The sequence below is a fragment of the Protopterus annectens genome, chromosome 8.part0, assembly GCF_019279795.1.
Source record: "Protopterus annectens isolate FY-2018-M chromosome 8.part0, PAN1.0, whole genome shotgun sequence".
In the NCBI taxonomy this organism is placed as follows: domain Eukaryota; kingdom Metazoa; phylum Chordata; order Ceratodontiformes; family Protopteridae; genus Protopterus; species Protopterus annectens.
The window spans coordinates 1,919,339,313-1,919,355,857 of NC_056741.1; the positions used below are offsets into that span (position 1 = coordinate 1,919,339,313).

Genomic DNA, 16,545 nt, shown 5'->3' on the forward strand with positions numbered 1-16,545 from the left:
GGCCCTTACCTTTCTTCCCAACCTTCATCAAGGCCTTCTTCACATTCTTACAGACAACACCCCAGTCATGTGGTACCTGAACAAATAAGGAGGGACAAAAGCCTACCTCTTATGCAGGATAACCCTACAGATTTGGGAGCTAGCCACCCAACACAGCCTCTTCCTGCATCCTCCTACATCCCCTCTCAGGAAAACAAACAAGTGAACTTGCTCAGCAGAACCTCCTCTCAGCTTCACGAATAGATGTTAAACAGGGAAACCTTTCTAGACATAGTCCACTGGTGAGACACCCCTCAAGTGGATCTGTTTACCCCCCCCCCCAAAACACACAAGTAAACAAATTCTGCAGCAATGATCACACACCATCAGCCTGGAGAGTGAATATGTTCAGCTTTCCTTGGAAGATGATGTTCCTCTATGCACCCCCCCCCCTTCCCACAATTACAAAAGGTCCTTCTGAAAATCAAAAAGGACCAATCGAAAATCTTGCAGGTGACTCCCTACTGGCCCAAGGCAACACTGGTTCCCTCTTCACTCAAGGGCAATCACCAGAAGTTACCCCACAATGTGGACCCTACTGTCTCAGCAAAAGGGATCTCTCATTCACCCTCAGCTGCAAATGCTAAACCTAACTCTTTGGGTGATCAATTTTTAATCCTTTACAGACAGCTGTACTCTGAGGATGTGCTTTCAATCCTGAGGCAGGCCAGGAAACCAAATACTAGAAAGACATATCTATCTAAATGGGAAAGATTCGCAAAATGGTGTCTTCTTAAGGACAGGGACCCTATGCAGGCAGACCCCTCCCTAGTTATGTTTGTGATTTCATTAAGGCTGGACTAACTTATTCCTCTGAGAAAGTCCACCTGTCAGCCATTTCACCCTGCTTACCCATACAGCCACCCCTGCTTTCCAGGCTGGATGTTAAACTTTTCCTGAGAGGGGTCCTACATATTAGACCACCAAGAAAATCCATCCCTTATCCCTGGGACCTCAACTTTGTGCTAGAAAAACTCACCCTACCTCCTTTTGAGACGGCTAGTTTGGCCTCCTTACAAATGTGTACTTGGAAAAACATTCTTTTAGTGGCCATCTCTTCCGCTAGAAGAGTGTCAGAACTACAGGTCCTCGTGGCCTGTCCCCCTTACACAACTTTCCATAATGACAGTTACCGTACGCACAAATCCCTCCTTTATGCCCAGGGAGGTAAATGAACTATCCCTAAACCAGTCCATCAACTTGCCTACCTTCTTCCCAACTCCAGCCAATAGTGCAGAGAGAATCCTTCATTACCTGGACGTACACAGACAGTTGAGATTCTATTTAGACAAGACTAAGTCTTTCAGAAAGTCTGACCAACTCCTTTCACCCCAGGGCTCTGGGCAAGGCGGTCTCCAAACAAACCATTTCCGCTGGATTAGGAAATCTATTCTCTTTTATTTACACCATGGCAAGGTCTTACCTCAGGGTATAAGATCTCACTCCACCAGGGCCATAGCTACCTCCAAGGCCTAGACACAGCTTTCATCTTGGAAGCAGCTATCTGGCCTACAGTGCACACCTTCACCAAACCCTACAAACTAGACCAAGTCTCCAGGGCTAGGGCAGGTTTTGCCAGAGCAATCCTCTATCTCCTCCCATCTCTCCTCATCAGCTGTGGTACTCTCCCACACCAAAGTGAATAGTGCGACATTGAAATAGAAGGACATAGAATAGCTTTGTAAAATCTTACATAACCATAGATGTCCTTCTCTTCCATGTTGCAGTATTCCTTCCCACCCTCCATACCCACCTATTCTTCTCTTATTACAGGGTCTGGCCCGTGTTCACTGCTTCCACCCCCTCAAGGCTCATCTGTTCAGCCTTACAATGGCATTTGATTCTTTTGTTGACATCCTGTTCTCCTCACAGGCCTCTCCTCTGGGCTTCATGTTCTGAGGTCTGTGCATGCTGACGTCACATTAAGGACCCTGATTTATGGCCTTACGTGTGATGTCCCACGCACTACAGCAGCCAGGCAAAAGCTTTTGTATAGGAGCTGACGTCAGATCGCCTGAGGTGGAAAATCCCACACCAAAGTGAATACTGCAACATTGGGAAGATAAGGACATCTCTGGTTGTGGTAAGATTTTACACAACTATTCTTTGTCAGCCTTCACCCAATCGTTGACAGCGGCTTCAGTTCCAAACCTCGGAACCAACTCTGTTGTATCTTCCAGCTCCCGCTCTCCAAACTTTCGAGCCAGGCACTACCCATAATGCTCCTCACAGAGATTACCTCAGATCTCGTTTGCCGCTTCAGAGACCAGATGCGGTGGCTTCCTTCTCCAGAGCCTTGGCTATAACAGTGAGTAATTCTTAATATTTCTCTTCTTGAATTTATTCTTTATTCCTTATAAGAATTTTCTGTCTAGTTCTTCTCACGCTATCTACCTGCTCCTCTTAGCTTTATCACTTATCTTTATTCTGCCTTTGTCTTTCCTTTCCTACCGTTGGTAGAACTTCAGTACCATTGCTGGTATTTCTTGCTATTACCTTTTATATATTCTAATTTACCATTGCTGGTATTTTTCTCTAAATTCTTTATTTAGTTTAAATAAAAAAAAAAAAAACTCCTTGATTCCGTCTTTTCTCCTGTGTCGCATGACTGTAGCGTTGGTTATTTCTATTTACAATGGCAGATCAAAAACAAACATCTCCCACTAAGTCCAGTAAAGGCACCTCAGGATTTAATAGGTGCCAAAAATGTGAAGGTACGATGCCTAATTCGGACAGTTATTCATTATGTGTATATTGTGTGAGGAAAATCCATGTACAAGAGGACTGCTCAATCTGTCACAGGTTCTCTACATGAACCCTGACGTAAAGAAATAACAAGTTAATATTAAAAGGACTTCTTAAAACTAACTTTGACAAGGCCTTATCTGAGCCTAGACCTGAAATTAACAATTCCTTCTCATCTTCCTCTGTTTCGAGGAAAAGGGCTTCTTCGGTTCCAAGGTCTTGGGAACTGACAAAGAAGTTACCTAAGTCATCCTCGGTACCGAAGAGTTCCATGGCACTGGAGGATTTACCTGCTTCAAGACCCAAGCTCCCTTTTCGACTGAAAACAGTTTCTTCTTCGGCACCGACCGATTCCTCGGTGCCAAAGCTATCACAATTGCCAAGAGCTAAATACTCTCCTTCTATTGATCCATTCAAAAATGTGGCACACAGTCCTTTTTTAGAAGCAAGAAACCCCTAGAATCTCCTTCCTCATCTTCCATTCGATCTACCAAGAGTCTGTCTGAGGCAGATATATTGAGACTGGTGGGATCAGCTCCTGACGGCTAGAGGGTTATCCTTGGTTCCTAGCCTTGCTGGTCTTGGAGCTAGCCTAGCTATAACTCCTCTGTATCCTCCTCCTCCAACTCATAGAGAGACAGGAGCCCTAAGTTCCAACTCCTCTGGCATTAGCTGCTTCAGTTCTGGTAGCTTCCTAGTCTCAGGTTCCGAGAATTGTTTTGAGTTCCTTCGAGCCTTTGGCACTGGAGGTCTCCCGGGGTCATGATTCTCTGCTCAGGTCCAAGCAGCTTGGACGGATGTCTTTTCACTCAGAACCATCCATGTCTCTCGGCACTTCAGCCTTTGTAAGATCGACCCAGGCGTCTGTTCCAGAGGCTGCCTCCTTGGTGCGGGATGTGACCCCGGTTCCAAAGAAGTCCTGTTCAGTTCTGGGCTCCTATCCCTCTATGGGGGGCAGCCTTTAGGCTAATGGAAAAGGCATTGTTCATTGGGGACTCTCTCTACCATCCCTGTCGGGACAAATTTCTACCTCCTCTAGACCTGAGCTACCATCAGTCTCACCCCCAGGACAGATGGCACAAAAGTCTCAGGTGACTTCCACTTTAGTGATCTCCTCTTTGGGCACTTCCCAGATCATCCCCCCAAGGAAGTTCCTGCAAAGAAGTGCAAGTTGGAAGCACCTGGACTCCGTGGAAGAGTCCTTCACAGAAAATTATGATTTTGATGAAGTGGAAGGTTCACTCAGGTCACCCCCTGATAATTCCTTCGGGGACATCCTAGAAATTCTAAAACAGAGGGGCTGCTGGTCCTCCATTCAACCTTCCTTGGAGGAATCAGTATACATGGAAGGCATTTCGTGCCCAACCCTCTACTTCTTGGATCTCTCTGCCCACTGACGATGTTATTAAACTGATCACTCAGCGGGCGTAGAAGATGCCTGACTCCATAGAGTCAATCCCCAAGATATCTAACTGGATATTAGCCCCTAAAGATGAACCACATTCGTCTAAAGGGATTCCTGTTGACACCATAAAACAAGCTTGGATTATCCTGTTGACACCATGGTGATAGCGGCCGCCACCAAAAAGGAACTCGCTAAAGAGAGTCTGACTATCCATCCTCCTAGCAAGGAGTTTGATAGATTTGGGAAGCGTGTTTATGCTTCGATGACCTTCGCGATAAGGTTCTTGAATTATGTGGCACACTTTACCAGATTACAGAGAGAGTTGATTAAAGAACTTTCAAATACTCTCTCAGGGGCAGTGGCTGAAGAGGTCCGTGCCAGTTTCCTCTTAGCTTGCAACCCTTGATGCTATCTCCAGCTCATTCATGAGGCTCATTGCCCATGCAATTGAAGGGACGACCAGGGCAGAGAGTTCAGGCATAGCCATTAGAAGCATACGTTTCTCCACTCCTCAGAGGCCTTATTCTAGGAACCAAATAAGTGGGAGACTATGGTTTAAAAAAATCCAAAGGGCCTTTCCAAGACTCACGAGGCAAAGATGTGCCCCGGGGCAGAGGGGGAAGCAATGGAAGATGCCGCCCTAGGGGCAGAAATGGACTGCAGAATCAGGGGTCCAGAGAATCTTTCTCTGGAATCAGCATCCCTGAAGGGGGGCTGATTGTCTTCCTCTGGAGACAGGCAGGGGGCGATTATCTCTGCATCTATCTGCCTGGCAATTGATAACTTTGGACAAATGGGTGCAGGTGATAATATCCAGAGGTTACAAAATTCCACTATCTGTAAGCCCCAAATCACAGAAAAAACTACCAGATGTTCCACCCAATCAAACTGAAGCAGCAGTCGTAGAGATTCAAAAACTGCACAAAAAAAAGTCATCCAGAAAGTCCCTCCAGACCAAACAGGATCCGGGGTTTACTCAAGATTCTTTTTAGTACCTAAAAAACAGGGGACTGGAGACCCATTTTGGATCTCAGACACTTCAGTAAGGCAGTTCAGCAAACCAAATTCCAGATGGTCTCTATTCAATCCATACGTCTGTTTTTGGAAAAAGGCAACTGGATGTGCTCCATAGATCTCCAAGATGCTTATTACCACATAAAAATGGCAAAAAAGCTTCAGGAAGCTTCTGCACTTGTGACTAGGAGTCAGTCATTTCCAGTTCAGAACATTGCCCTTTGGTTTCAACACAGCCCCCAGAGTGTACACCAAATGCATGGCAGTGGTCGCAGCATATCTCAGACTGCAAGGTTTTCGAGTTTTTCCATATCTCAACGACTGAATCCTCACCACTACCACCAGGCGTCTTTTAGAACAGGCAAGAGACTACTTGATAAATATTTTTACATCTCTCACTCACGAGTGGTCTCTGAACCCTGTAGTGGCAAACAAGATTTTTCGCCATTGGGGCCAACCTCACAATTCCTAAAGAAAGCCAAAAGGATGGAGAATTCAGTAATCCTCATTGCTCCCTTCTGGCCTCGACAAGTTTGGTTCCCCTTCCTTTGGCCTTATCTGATACGGAAACCATGGATTTTGGACCCATTTCTAAATCTGCTAACTCACCCAGAGGACATGCTTCATCCGAATCTCCAACTCCAATTCCCATGATCTCTAGGCATCCTTTCCTTTCTTCTCCTGTCCAATGTATTATTATTGCTCATCACAAGCCTTCTCCTAGAAAACCGTATCAAGGCAAATAGGAAATATTTACTAGATGGACCTTGAATAAAGGACTGGATCCTTATACCAGTCCCATTCATGGAGTTGTGGATTTTCTAAACACATTTTTCCACTCTGGTTCCTCTATAGCTACGATAAAAGTTCATCTGGCAGTGATTTCAAATTTCCATTCATGCTGGAATGACTCTTCTCTAATGTCCCACAAGCTTTGTAAAGCTTTCTTGAAGGGACTCTTGCTACTAAAACCCCCATTTAAAGAATCTGCTCCCCCTTGGAATCTAACTATTGTTCTTCAAGCTCTTACTAAGACCCCCTTTGAACCGTCAACATCTTGTGATTTGAAGTATTTATCTTGGAAGACATTATTTTTGGTGGCTATTACTTCTGCAAGAAGGGTTTCTGAGTTGCAGGCCTATCATGCAAACCACCCTACCTAATTTTTCATAAAGATAGAGTCGCACTCAGAACAAATCCATCCTTCCTACCAAAAGTAGTTTCCGAAACCAACATTAATCAGTCACTACAATTGACAGCCTTTTCCCCTAATCTTTCTAACAAAGGGGAATATGCCCTTCATTTACTAGATGTACACAGGCAACTACATTTTTATCTTCACAGAACTAGAGTTCAGAAAATCGGATCAATTATTCGTAGCATTTTCTTCCCTCCATATGGTTAATCCAGTTGCTAAGGTACTTTAGCTAAATGGCTCAGAGACTGCGTCACGTTCATCTATCATTCTAAAGGACTTCAACTTCCCAAACCAGTTCAAGCCCATTCAGCTTGAGCTGTGGTGACTTCAGCAGTTTTTCATGCCAGAGCTTCTCTAGACGGCGACTGTGCAGTAGCCACATGGACTTCTCTTCATACCTTTATCATTCATTGCAAATTAGATCAGGTCTCGAGGGGTTGAGCATCCTTTGGCTCTAGAAACCTCCTAAGGCTAAAGTAGCTGGGGATTCTGTCCCACTGTCAAGGATTGGGTGAAGATTGACAAACTCGGATAAAGAAGTTATGTCTTACCATAACGTTCCATCTGTGTTGTCGATCTTCACCAATCCTTTACATCCCCACCCACCTTTCCCCATCCTGAGACTCGTAGTAGACTAGATTAGTCCTAAGCTAGTTTTCCTTTAAGGGCTCATATATGGCCACGTTCTCTATACTTAATATAGTTAACCATATTTTGTTTTTTCTATATACCATTTATTTGGCAAACACGATCTGAGGTAATCTGTAAGGAGCATTATGGGTAGTGCCTGGCTCGAGAGTTTGGAGAGTGCGAGCTGAAAGATGTGGACAAGTCAGTTCAGAACCAAACCTACTGTCATGGATTGGTGAAGATCGACAACACAGATGGAACATTATGGTAAGACATAGCTTCTTTTATTTCACCTATAAGAAAAGAAATGGCTTCCAGTAATGTAGGGGGGGTGGACATTAGTTATAGTCAGCTTTAGTACAAGAGATGGCTTTTTGTAATGTAGAGAAAAAATAAATCAAATGTACTGTGTTTAATGTAAGTGGGACATTGGAGGACTGTATAAAATCAAATGACAAAGGGCTTGAAAAATTCACAAAGCTGTAAGTAGCAATTCAAATGAGTTGATAAACTACATAAATCAGAGGTTGAACTGAAAGGCTGTCTGAATATCAAGCTTCTCAAGAACACTAGGAAAGTAGAAGACAAAACACTCACAGAAAACCTGAGATTTTCTGGGAACTGGAAGGAATAGATTACATTATTTTTTTATAAAAGATCAGTCAAGCAACTAGACTGGTATCCTACAGCAGAATTTGGTAATTGATGGGGTACATTATGTGTATGTTCCAAATCTGTTCAGGAAGAAGCATCCAGGACCTAGATTAATCAAACTGCAGTCATACCAGCAATACTAGTGTGTTTGGTATTCACTGTACACCAGGCAACAGGGAAGCAAATTTATCCCAACAGTCAGGGAATGTCAAGAGGCAGGTGTGAGATTCATGCTGCTGTGTCGAGCTGACTTAAGAATTTTTTTTTTAATCAAGAAACATCTTTATTAAATTATTACTTATGACCTAGGCAATCATACATTTATATAACTGCAAACAAACCATGTTGGCATAATCTTAGTTGCAAACATTATGCATCACTTACTATCTTCTCGCTTTCAGTCAAACATTACATAGCTCATTCAAATCCTGCCTTCTTTTAAATTTCATTCCTTGTCTGCATGTATTGTTCCCACAGTTTCCATTTTCTTCTGTGTAATTTGCTCCTACCCTTTTCTAAAGGTCCCATTTCCAGTTATTTTATTTCTTTTACTATATTCACTACTTGTAATACAGATGGTTTAGACTTTGATCTCCATTTCCTAGTGATTGTGTTTTTTGGTAGCCACCGTAATGAGACTCTGCCAGGTCTTACTATGTCTAGGCAATTCTGATTCTGTATCATAGCTCAAAAAATCATTTCCTTCGTCATACCAGTTTGCTGACCGAATATTTCTGCAGAGGTTTTTAAAGTCTGCTAACTCATCACACTCGGAAAATATGTTTCCAGTTACCTCTCTCTTCCCCATCACACCTCCCACATTTGCTATCTACCTGAAGAAAAGTCTTTGGAGCCTACTTGGGGTATAAAAATACCTATGTAAACACTTCCAAGCAAAGATCTTAAATTTTCTAAACTTTGTTGCATATTTGTGAGACATACATCTATCCTCCCATTGTTTCTTTGTGAATTGCTTATCCAGTCTCTCTTCTCTATCCTTTCTAACCTCCTCTGACTGATTCTTATAGTTATCATGTAATATATTATATGCTGTACTAACTATTCCTTTTTAAACAACAGCCTCTGTTCTAGATTCTGCTAAAAACTCTACCAGTGTTGGTGTTTTACTTAGAATCCCCCTATCACTTTCTGTTTACCTATACGCTCACATCAATCCTTGATAGGGAAGGCAATCTCTAGCCTGTAGTCCAAATAAATACTTGACCTCTTCCCATTTTATTACCTTTTCCCTCTCTAATTTGCTCTCAATACCTTGGTTCTTTTGCCAGTTTTCTCCAGTAAGTCAGCCGACTACAGAATATTTATTCCTGGTAGATCAAAGACATTTTGGATGCAAAACAATCTAAGGATGAAATAAAAAAAAAAAAAAAAAGTTTACCCAGCAAGCAGAGGAAGACTCATTTTTTTCATTTTTCTGACAATGACAAAGCCTATACAGAGACTTTGTCAGTGCAACCTTTTCTTTTGTTCCCAAGGAAAATGCTTTTGAGGTGGAAAAGGGTATAGGAGCCAACTAGAAGAATCAGAAGTACCTTTGTGTTAGGAGATGCAGGTGACCATCAAGAAGAGCCGCAACATTGTGAAATCGGAGAATAAACTCTACCACGACAACTTGCCAAAGTATAAAACAGCAAAGCATTTATTCAACTGAAATTTGAAGCGCTTTTCGTTTGCCTGACAAGCAAACTTCTTCAGAAACAGTATAGTGAATTTAAAAAACCTGTATAAATACTCAGGTGAGCATTTTAACCAATGCTGTTACAACATAGCTCACACCTTACTTTACTTAAAGGCATACAGTTAAAAAGTAAATGCTGTTATAAAAAATATGTATCATTCTAATAAGATTAAAAATGTTAAACATAAATATGAAAATAAAGCAATCAACCAACTACCTCATGGATGTAACATATACAAATTACAACTCAATTACTAGCCATAACGCTTTGTCAAGTAAACGTTACTTAAAAGACCCATGTAGCTTACAGCACAAAACAACAGTTTATCTCTTATTGTACATGCACAGACATGACAATGTGTGCATACTGAACACTGAGAGTGTATAACCACTCAATCTTCTCTGCAGACTTTTTAATTTCAAAATACTGCTGATAGAACAGGTTTCATTTAAACCTGGAAAATTATATGCGCTCAGCTTAATTTGCCAAGCTAACTCAAGTTCTTCAAGCTGCAAAGGCATGGGACCACCCCTAATGTCCTGATATACCTGGTCAATAGCCAAAAACTTAAATTTGTGTTCACTATTTGCCTGGATGTGTTTGGCTAGGGCATTATCTAGTTTCTTTCTACTTCTAGCATATTGATGTCCATAAATTCTTTCATGGAGCCTACGCTCCATTTTTCCTACATAAAATGCAGGACATCATTGGCACCTAGCCAAATAAACAACCATTCTAGAATTACAGTTGAACCTTAATTTTATTCTAAATTGTAACCCATTAATAGTAAAAAAGTTTGCTACTAATACAAATTTGCAAAAGTTACAACTTTGACATTTGTCCATGACTGTAATTCTGGGGTAACTACGACGTTGTTGTTCTAATAGTTTCTTTAAGTTCTTACCTTTCCTAAAGATTACACTAGGAAAATCACCCATTTTACTGTAAATATTGGGATTCGTTTTAAACAATTCCCAATTTTTCCGGATGATGTCAATACAAAAATGACTGTGTAAAGTGTATGTAGTAATGAAACTTGTACGAAAATCTTTAGTAATTACAGAAATGTGATTCCTATTATTGTCTGTAGTCATTGTACTTGATAACCCAATCTGTTCAGGTGTTATGGTTCTCTTGTGTTTAACCTCATCAATTAAACTAACAGGGTCTCTGGGTAACCACGATGTAAAAACATGCTTTTCAAGAAATAGCATTCATCTATGAATTCTTCTTCCTGACTATGCATGAAGGCCCTTACTATAACTGTCCCTTGATGACTGACCGCTTCTGATGATAGGGGGTGACAATTTGAAAAATGTAGGAATGTATTGGCATATGAACTCTTCCTATGGATCTTAGCTACAAAAACAACCCAGTTCTCTATTTTTGGCTGGTTACAACTTTGACAGGGATGGACAAATGTCAAAGTTGTAACTTGCAAATTTGTAGAAGTAGCAAACTTTTTTATTATTAATGGGTTACAATTTAGAGTAAAATTAAGGTTCAACTGTAATTTTAGAATGGTTGTTTATTTGGCTAGGTGCCAATGTTGTTCTGCATTTTATGTAGGAAAAATGGACCGTAGGCTCCGTGAAATAATTTATGAACATCAATACGCTATAAGTAGAAAGAAACTAGATAATGCCCTAGCCAAACACATCCAGGCAAATAGTGAACACAAATTTAAGTTTTTGGCTATTGACCAGGTATAGCAGGACATTAGGGGTGGTCCCATGCCTTTGCAGCTTGAAGAACTTGAGTTAGCCTGGCAAATTAAGCTGAACGCATATAATTTTCCAGGTTTAAATGAAACCTGTTCTATCAGCAGTATTTTAAAATTAAAAAGTCTGCAGAGATGATCGAGTGGTTATACACTCGGTGTTCAGTATGCACTCATTGTCTGTGTATGTACAATAAGAGATAAATTGTTGTTTTGTGCTGTATGCTACATGGTCTTTTAAGTAATATTTACTTGACAAAGCGTTATGGCTAGTAATTGAGTTGTAATTTGTATATGTTACATCCATGAGGTAGTTGGTTGATTGCTTTATTTTCATATTTATGTTTAACATTTTTAATCTTAGTAGAATGATACATATTTTTTTATAATAGCATTTACTTTTTAACTGTATGCCTTTAAGTAAAGTAAGGTGTGAGCTATGTTGTAACAGGATTGGTTAAAATGCTCACCTGAGTCTATTTATACAGGTTTTTAAATTCACTATACTGTTTCTGAAGAAGTTTGCTTATCAGGCAAATGAAAAGCACTTCAAATTTCAGTTCAATAAATGCTTTGCTGTTTTATACTTTGGCAAGTTGTCGTGGCAGAGTTTATTTCGTTACTCGTTTACTGTGCTTCATTAGTTAAATCGGAGAATAAATGGGAGACTGTAAAGCATCAGCATCATTAAATATATAGTAAGGCATGTGAAATGAGTCTGAGAAAGACTGATATTTTGATGTTATACTGGTGGTTGAACTGTAAACCATATAACCCTATTTTGTCATTAATGTTTGGGACACTGAATGGACTGAAGAAGTAACTGTAAGATATTCTTGTTGTTAAAAACAAAGACCAGTCAATACAGGAAGGCAGACTTTAGTAGACATTAAGTGCTTTTATTCCCAACATAGAAAGGAGGGGCGGCCACAGTGGTGCAGCGGTTAGCTTTGCCGCCTCACAGCAAGAGGTTCTCCGGTTCGATCCTCGGCTGGGGTGCCTTCTGTGCGGAGTCTGCATGTCCTTCCTGTGGTTGCGTGGGTTTCCTCCGGGTGCTCCGGTTTCCTCACACATCCCAAAGACATGGAGTAGGTGAATTGTACGCTCTAAATTAGCCCTAGGTGTGAGTGTGTGCATGTGTGTGCCTTCTGTGGAAGGTTGGGTGCCGGGCTGGCAACTCGACACCGTAAAACTCCACTGACAATCATGAGCGGACAGATGACCCGCTGTGGCGACCCCTAACTGGGAAAAAGCCGAAAGAAGAAGAATTCCCAACATAGAAAGGAATGTCTTCAGATATAAATTACATGCTGTGTTGTGAAGCAGTTTTGTTTAGTGTACAGTCAGAATTATTTTAAAATTGCGATGGGTTAGTGTTATCAGTGATTACTGTATATGTTAAAGTAAGGATTTTTTTCTTTGTTGTAATTTTCCAGGCTTTTTACTGAGACAGGGTGAGAGAGAGAGAGGACAGAAGAAAGTTAAAGTTAGTATAATGTGATCTTGGACTGCTGTGTTTGGGAATGTAGAAGTGTATTGATCATGTGTAAAATTAAGATAATATTAGTTAAGATGGTCTGTCCTATTTTTTCAGGGATGGATATGTAGATTAGTGTCAATGGTTTAAGCTATAGACAATTTTTTAAAGCAAATATGTCTGAAATTAAGAGAAATGATGAAAGGCGTGGAAAATGTTTTTCTTGTATTTACCAACTTATTAGCTGTTTTCCATTAGCAAATACAGTTTACAGATTCTGAGCTGAACAAAGGAATTTGATGAAAATAATATGCCCATTCAGACAGTGTGGATTCTAGAAGATGCCAAAGATTCTAATTTTAAAAAGTGTGGAGCTATGTTGAGTCCACAGAGAAACAAAATTCTCAAGAGCAGATAAATAGCTCCAGAGCCAGGTCCAAGACTAACTGAGCTACTGGATGTACTTGTCAAGGAACCAGACTCTGTTACTTTAGCAAGGAATTGTGAACATTTCTCAGTTTGGAGAAAACCAATAAGAAAAATTAAACATGTATATATTGGCTGTGTGTATTTGTATAAAGTTGAAGATCATTCTGTGAAGTAGACTGAATAGTATTGTAGTATGTGAAAGTTACTGTACAGACCTGAATTATTTATAATTGCCCTTGGTGTGTTAGTGTAAGTTAGTACTTGTAAAAATGTACAGGAAAGTTACTTCTCAGATAGTCTGTAGTCTGTGGATTTTTATATGGTGAAGTGCTAAGTAAGAGGTTTAACCTTTAAGAGGGATATGTGTCATGTGATCTTTCTTTCCTAAGTATTTGCAGTAAAGTTCTCAAATCTATTTAATATATTATTGCATTTATTTCCGAATGTTTTGCTAATGTTTTTCTTGACATAATTTGACTGCAATATCTGTCACAGCATGCCTTCTTGCTCAAAACTGATCTAAATGTGTGCTAGCATTATTCGCATGAGAGTTGCTTGACACCAGATATTGCTGTGACGGTGGCACAAGATCTTCACTGGCTTCTGTGTGTGTGTGGGGGAGGGACTGCATTGTTGTGCAAATTGTCTGTAATTGATGCAGTTATACTGGCAAGTAACTCAATTGTTTGATTTAGTTCTACATTTACACTGACAGTAGATCTTTGGGTAGAAGTCAGTGTATTCACATGATTGCATTATTCTGGTTCTCTGGCCTTGTGATGAAGTGTCCCTTGCAAGATCAGTGCTTGTACTGGACATTTCTAGCTTGACATCGGTAGTAACCTGAAGCCAGTGAAAAAGCTGGAGACTTTTACTGTGGGATAAAGGCAGTAGTGTAACCCATACTGATTTAACGTAGGGCTGTGTAATTGCTCAGAGAAGGTTAGAGTTTTTCTCTTCCTAAAATAAAACAAGGGGGAACTGAAAGAAGAAAGCGGGCTTGAGGGTTGAAGGATTTAGTGCCCGATAACAGGATTCATAAGTAGATACAGCTTTCTTGGTGGTTGTGGTTTGATAAGTTAAAAGTTTGTTGATTTTTCTGTTTTCCAGTTCGTGCCTGCGTTCATGGCTTGAACAGGATACTTCATGCCCCACCTGTAGGATGTCCCTAAACATTACCGATAGCAACAGAACAGAAGGTCATCAGCAGAGAGAAAATGAGAATCAGAACATAGGACCTGTGCCAGTAGCAGAGGGTAGACCACTTCTCAACCAACACAATCATTTCTTCCATTTTGATGGTGAGTAAGGAACAAAGAATACTGGGCACAACTTTGGGGACGGTCACCTCAGCTTACAGAAGTTGTAATATTGACTGTAGAACCTTAATGAGCCCAATGAGATGATCAGAAATGTACTGATTTCCCCCCATTAGAGCATGTCATGTTAAGTGTGGTATTTTTTTCCCGTGGTTTCCCTTTTTAGCTACTTTGGTTGTTGAAAACTCAGTGCATAAGAGTTTACTGACTTAATCCAGTCCAAACTCCATGTCTGTTTCTGAAATTCTAATATATGATCATCATTTTTCTTGACCAACTTTAAGGGCGGTCACAGTGGTGCGCGGTTAGCATTGCCGCCTCACAGCAAGAGGTTCTCCGGTTCGATCCTCGACCGGGGTGCCTTCTGTGCGGAGTCTGCATGTCCTCCCTGTGGTCACTTGGGTTTCCTCTGGGTGCTCTGGTTTCCTCCCACATCCCAAAGACATGCTGTAGGTGGATTGGACACTCTAAATTGTCCCTAGGTGTGAGTGTGTGTGTGCCTTCTGTGGAAGGTTGGGCGCCGGGCTGGCAACTCGACACCGTAAAAACTCCACTGCCAATCATGAGCGGACAGGTGATCCGCAGTGGCGACCCCTAACCGGGAAAAAGTCGAAAGAAGAAGAAGATTTTCTCGACCAACTTTGCCATCTTAAGATATCCTTTAAGATTTTTTTTTACTTTTATCACATTGAAAAATGATCTTGCAAATTTTTTTCATACTGTAAAGTGGAAATGCCTTTCGACTTTGAGGATTAAAGCAGTGCAGTAGAGTTTCTGGTATGTCTCTTCAGGGAGTACTTTGCCGTAAAATATAGAAATATTGTGCAAGATCATTTCAATTTGAGGCGGCACAGTGGCGCAGTGGACAGCTTTGTCACCTCACAGCAAGAGGTTCTTCGGTTTGATTCTCTGTTGAGGTCCCTTCTGTGTGGACTCTGCATGTCCTCCCTGTGTTGTGGGTTTCCTCCCATATTCTAAAAGAGATGCAGTAAGTGGCTTGGGCACTCTAAATTGGTTATAGGTGTGAGTTTGCGTGCACATGTGTGTGGTGTAGATTAACCACTGCAGCAGGGCTAGCTACCCGACGCTGTAGACCTTGGTTGTAGATGAGGAAAATTTTATTTTATGGTCTGTCATGACGTGTGAGGAGAACTTTACCTTATGATTGCTTGTGTGAAAAAAAATGTAAAATCCTGTTTTACTATTTATTTTTTGCATACTTTTGAAGAGCAAGTGAGTTAGGGGCAGACCATTGAGGGGAGTGTCATTTGTTTTTGTTTTTTTTTTTTTCACCTGTAAATCCTTACTTTTTTGTCAGGTGGAGTATCGACTTGCACTGACTCCACTACCCATTTTTCAGTCTTCCTTCCTGACTAAACCATAGAACATGTACTGGTTTCCTTGGTGGTTCTTTCTTCCATCCTCAAGAAAACAGAAAATTAATCTGGAGTCTTTAGGTGTCTGACCAGCTCTGTCACTGCCTCAGTTGCCTGTGGGTGACACTGTTGTAGATGGACTTGGGTCATTGGATCATTCATTGCTGTTTCCAAGACTGTCTGGAGTACCGCCTCAGGAAGCCACTAAGGACCAGGAGTTCGACACATTCTCTTTAGTTGTAGTGTCCTGTCTGGGCACGGAAGAACCATTCATGTTGGTCTTGAGGGAAAGAGTGGGTAAAGGCTTACCTTATAGCCATGCCTGGATACCTGATTCCCAGGATAGTGGCCTTGCCATGAGTCTGTCTTTTTCCAGGGACTCTGCCAGTAATACAAAATTAAAAACTTGAAAATATAACTACTTTTGTTTATTTCAGTATGGACATTGGACAGAGAAGACTTGCTGGGATTTGCTAAAGGATTGTTTCTGTCTTTAATGCTTTAAATTCTGTATCCCATTTCATCAATCTGATCAGACTTGAGACCACTTGCTAGATACTATCTGGCCATTTGCTAGTGCTATTTGCCTGAGTTGCTGACTTTTTCACCTCCTGTAATGTTTTTGCCCTGTCTTAAGATCTAATTTTTCACTGTTGATAATGGAGTATCCTCAAGCCATGCCGCTAAGTACCATCATTTTTCAGCTTTATTTAGCTTAGTGATCCCTATTTCTTCAAGGTATTGGTGTATGGGTCTAAAATTGTTTTGTAGTCCTCGTTATTGAGTCTTAATTTCTTAACTTTCTCTTAGACTTGACTCCTCTATAAATGCTTAGGCTG

General features: G+C 40.9%; 1 protein-coding gene across 1 annotated transcript in view; it reads left to right on the forward strand.

Annotated features, from left to right (window-relative positions):
- Nucleotides 1-16,545, forward strand: part of AMFR (autocrine motility factor receptor) — a 1,369,298-nt gene that overhangs the window by 923,949 nt on the left and 428,804 nt on the right. Inside the window, exon 13 of the mRNA XM_044081420.1 lies at nt 14,122-14,312. Within this exon, the coding sequence (XP_043937355.1) occupies nt 14,122-14,312 (191 nt within the window). The remainder of the gene's footprint in view (nt 1-14,121; nt 14,313-16,545) is intronic.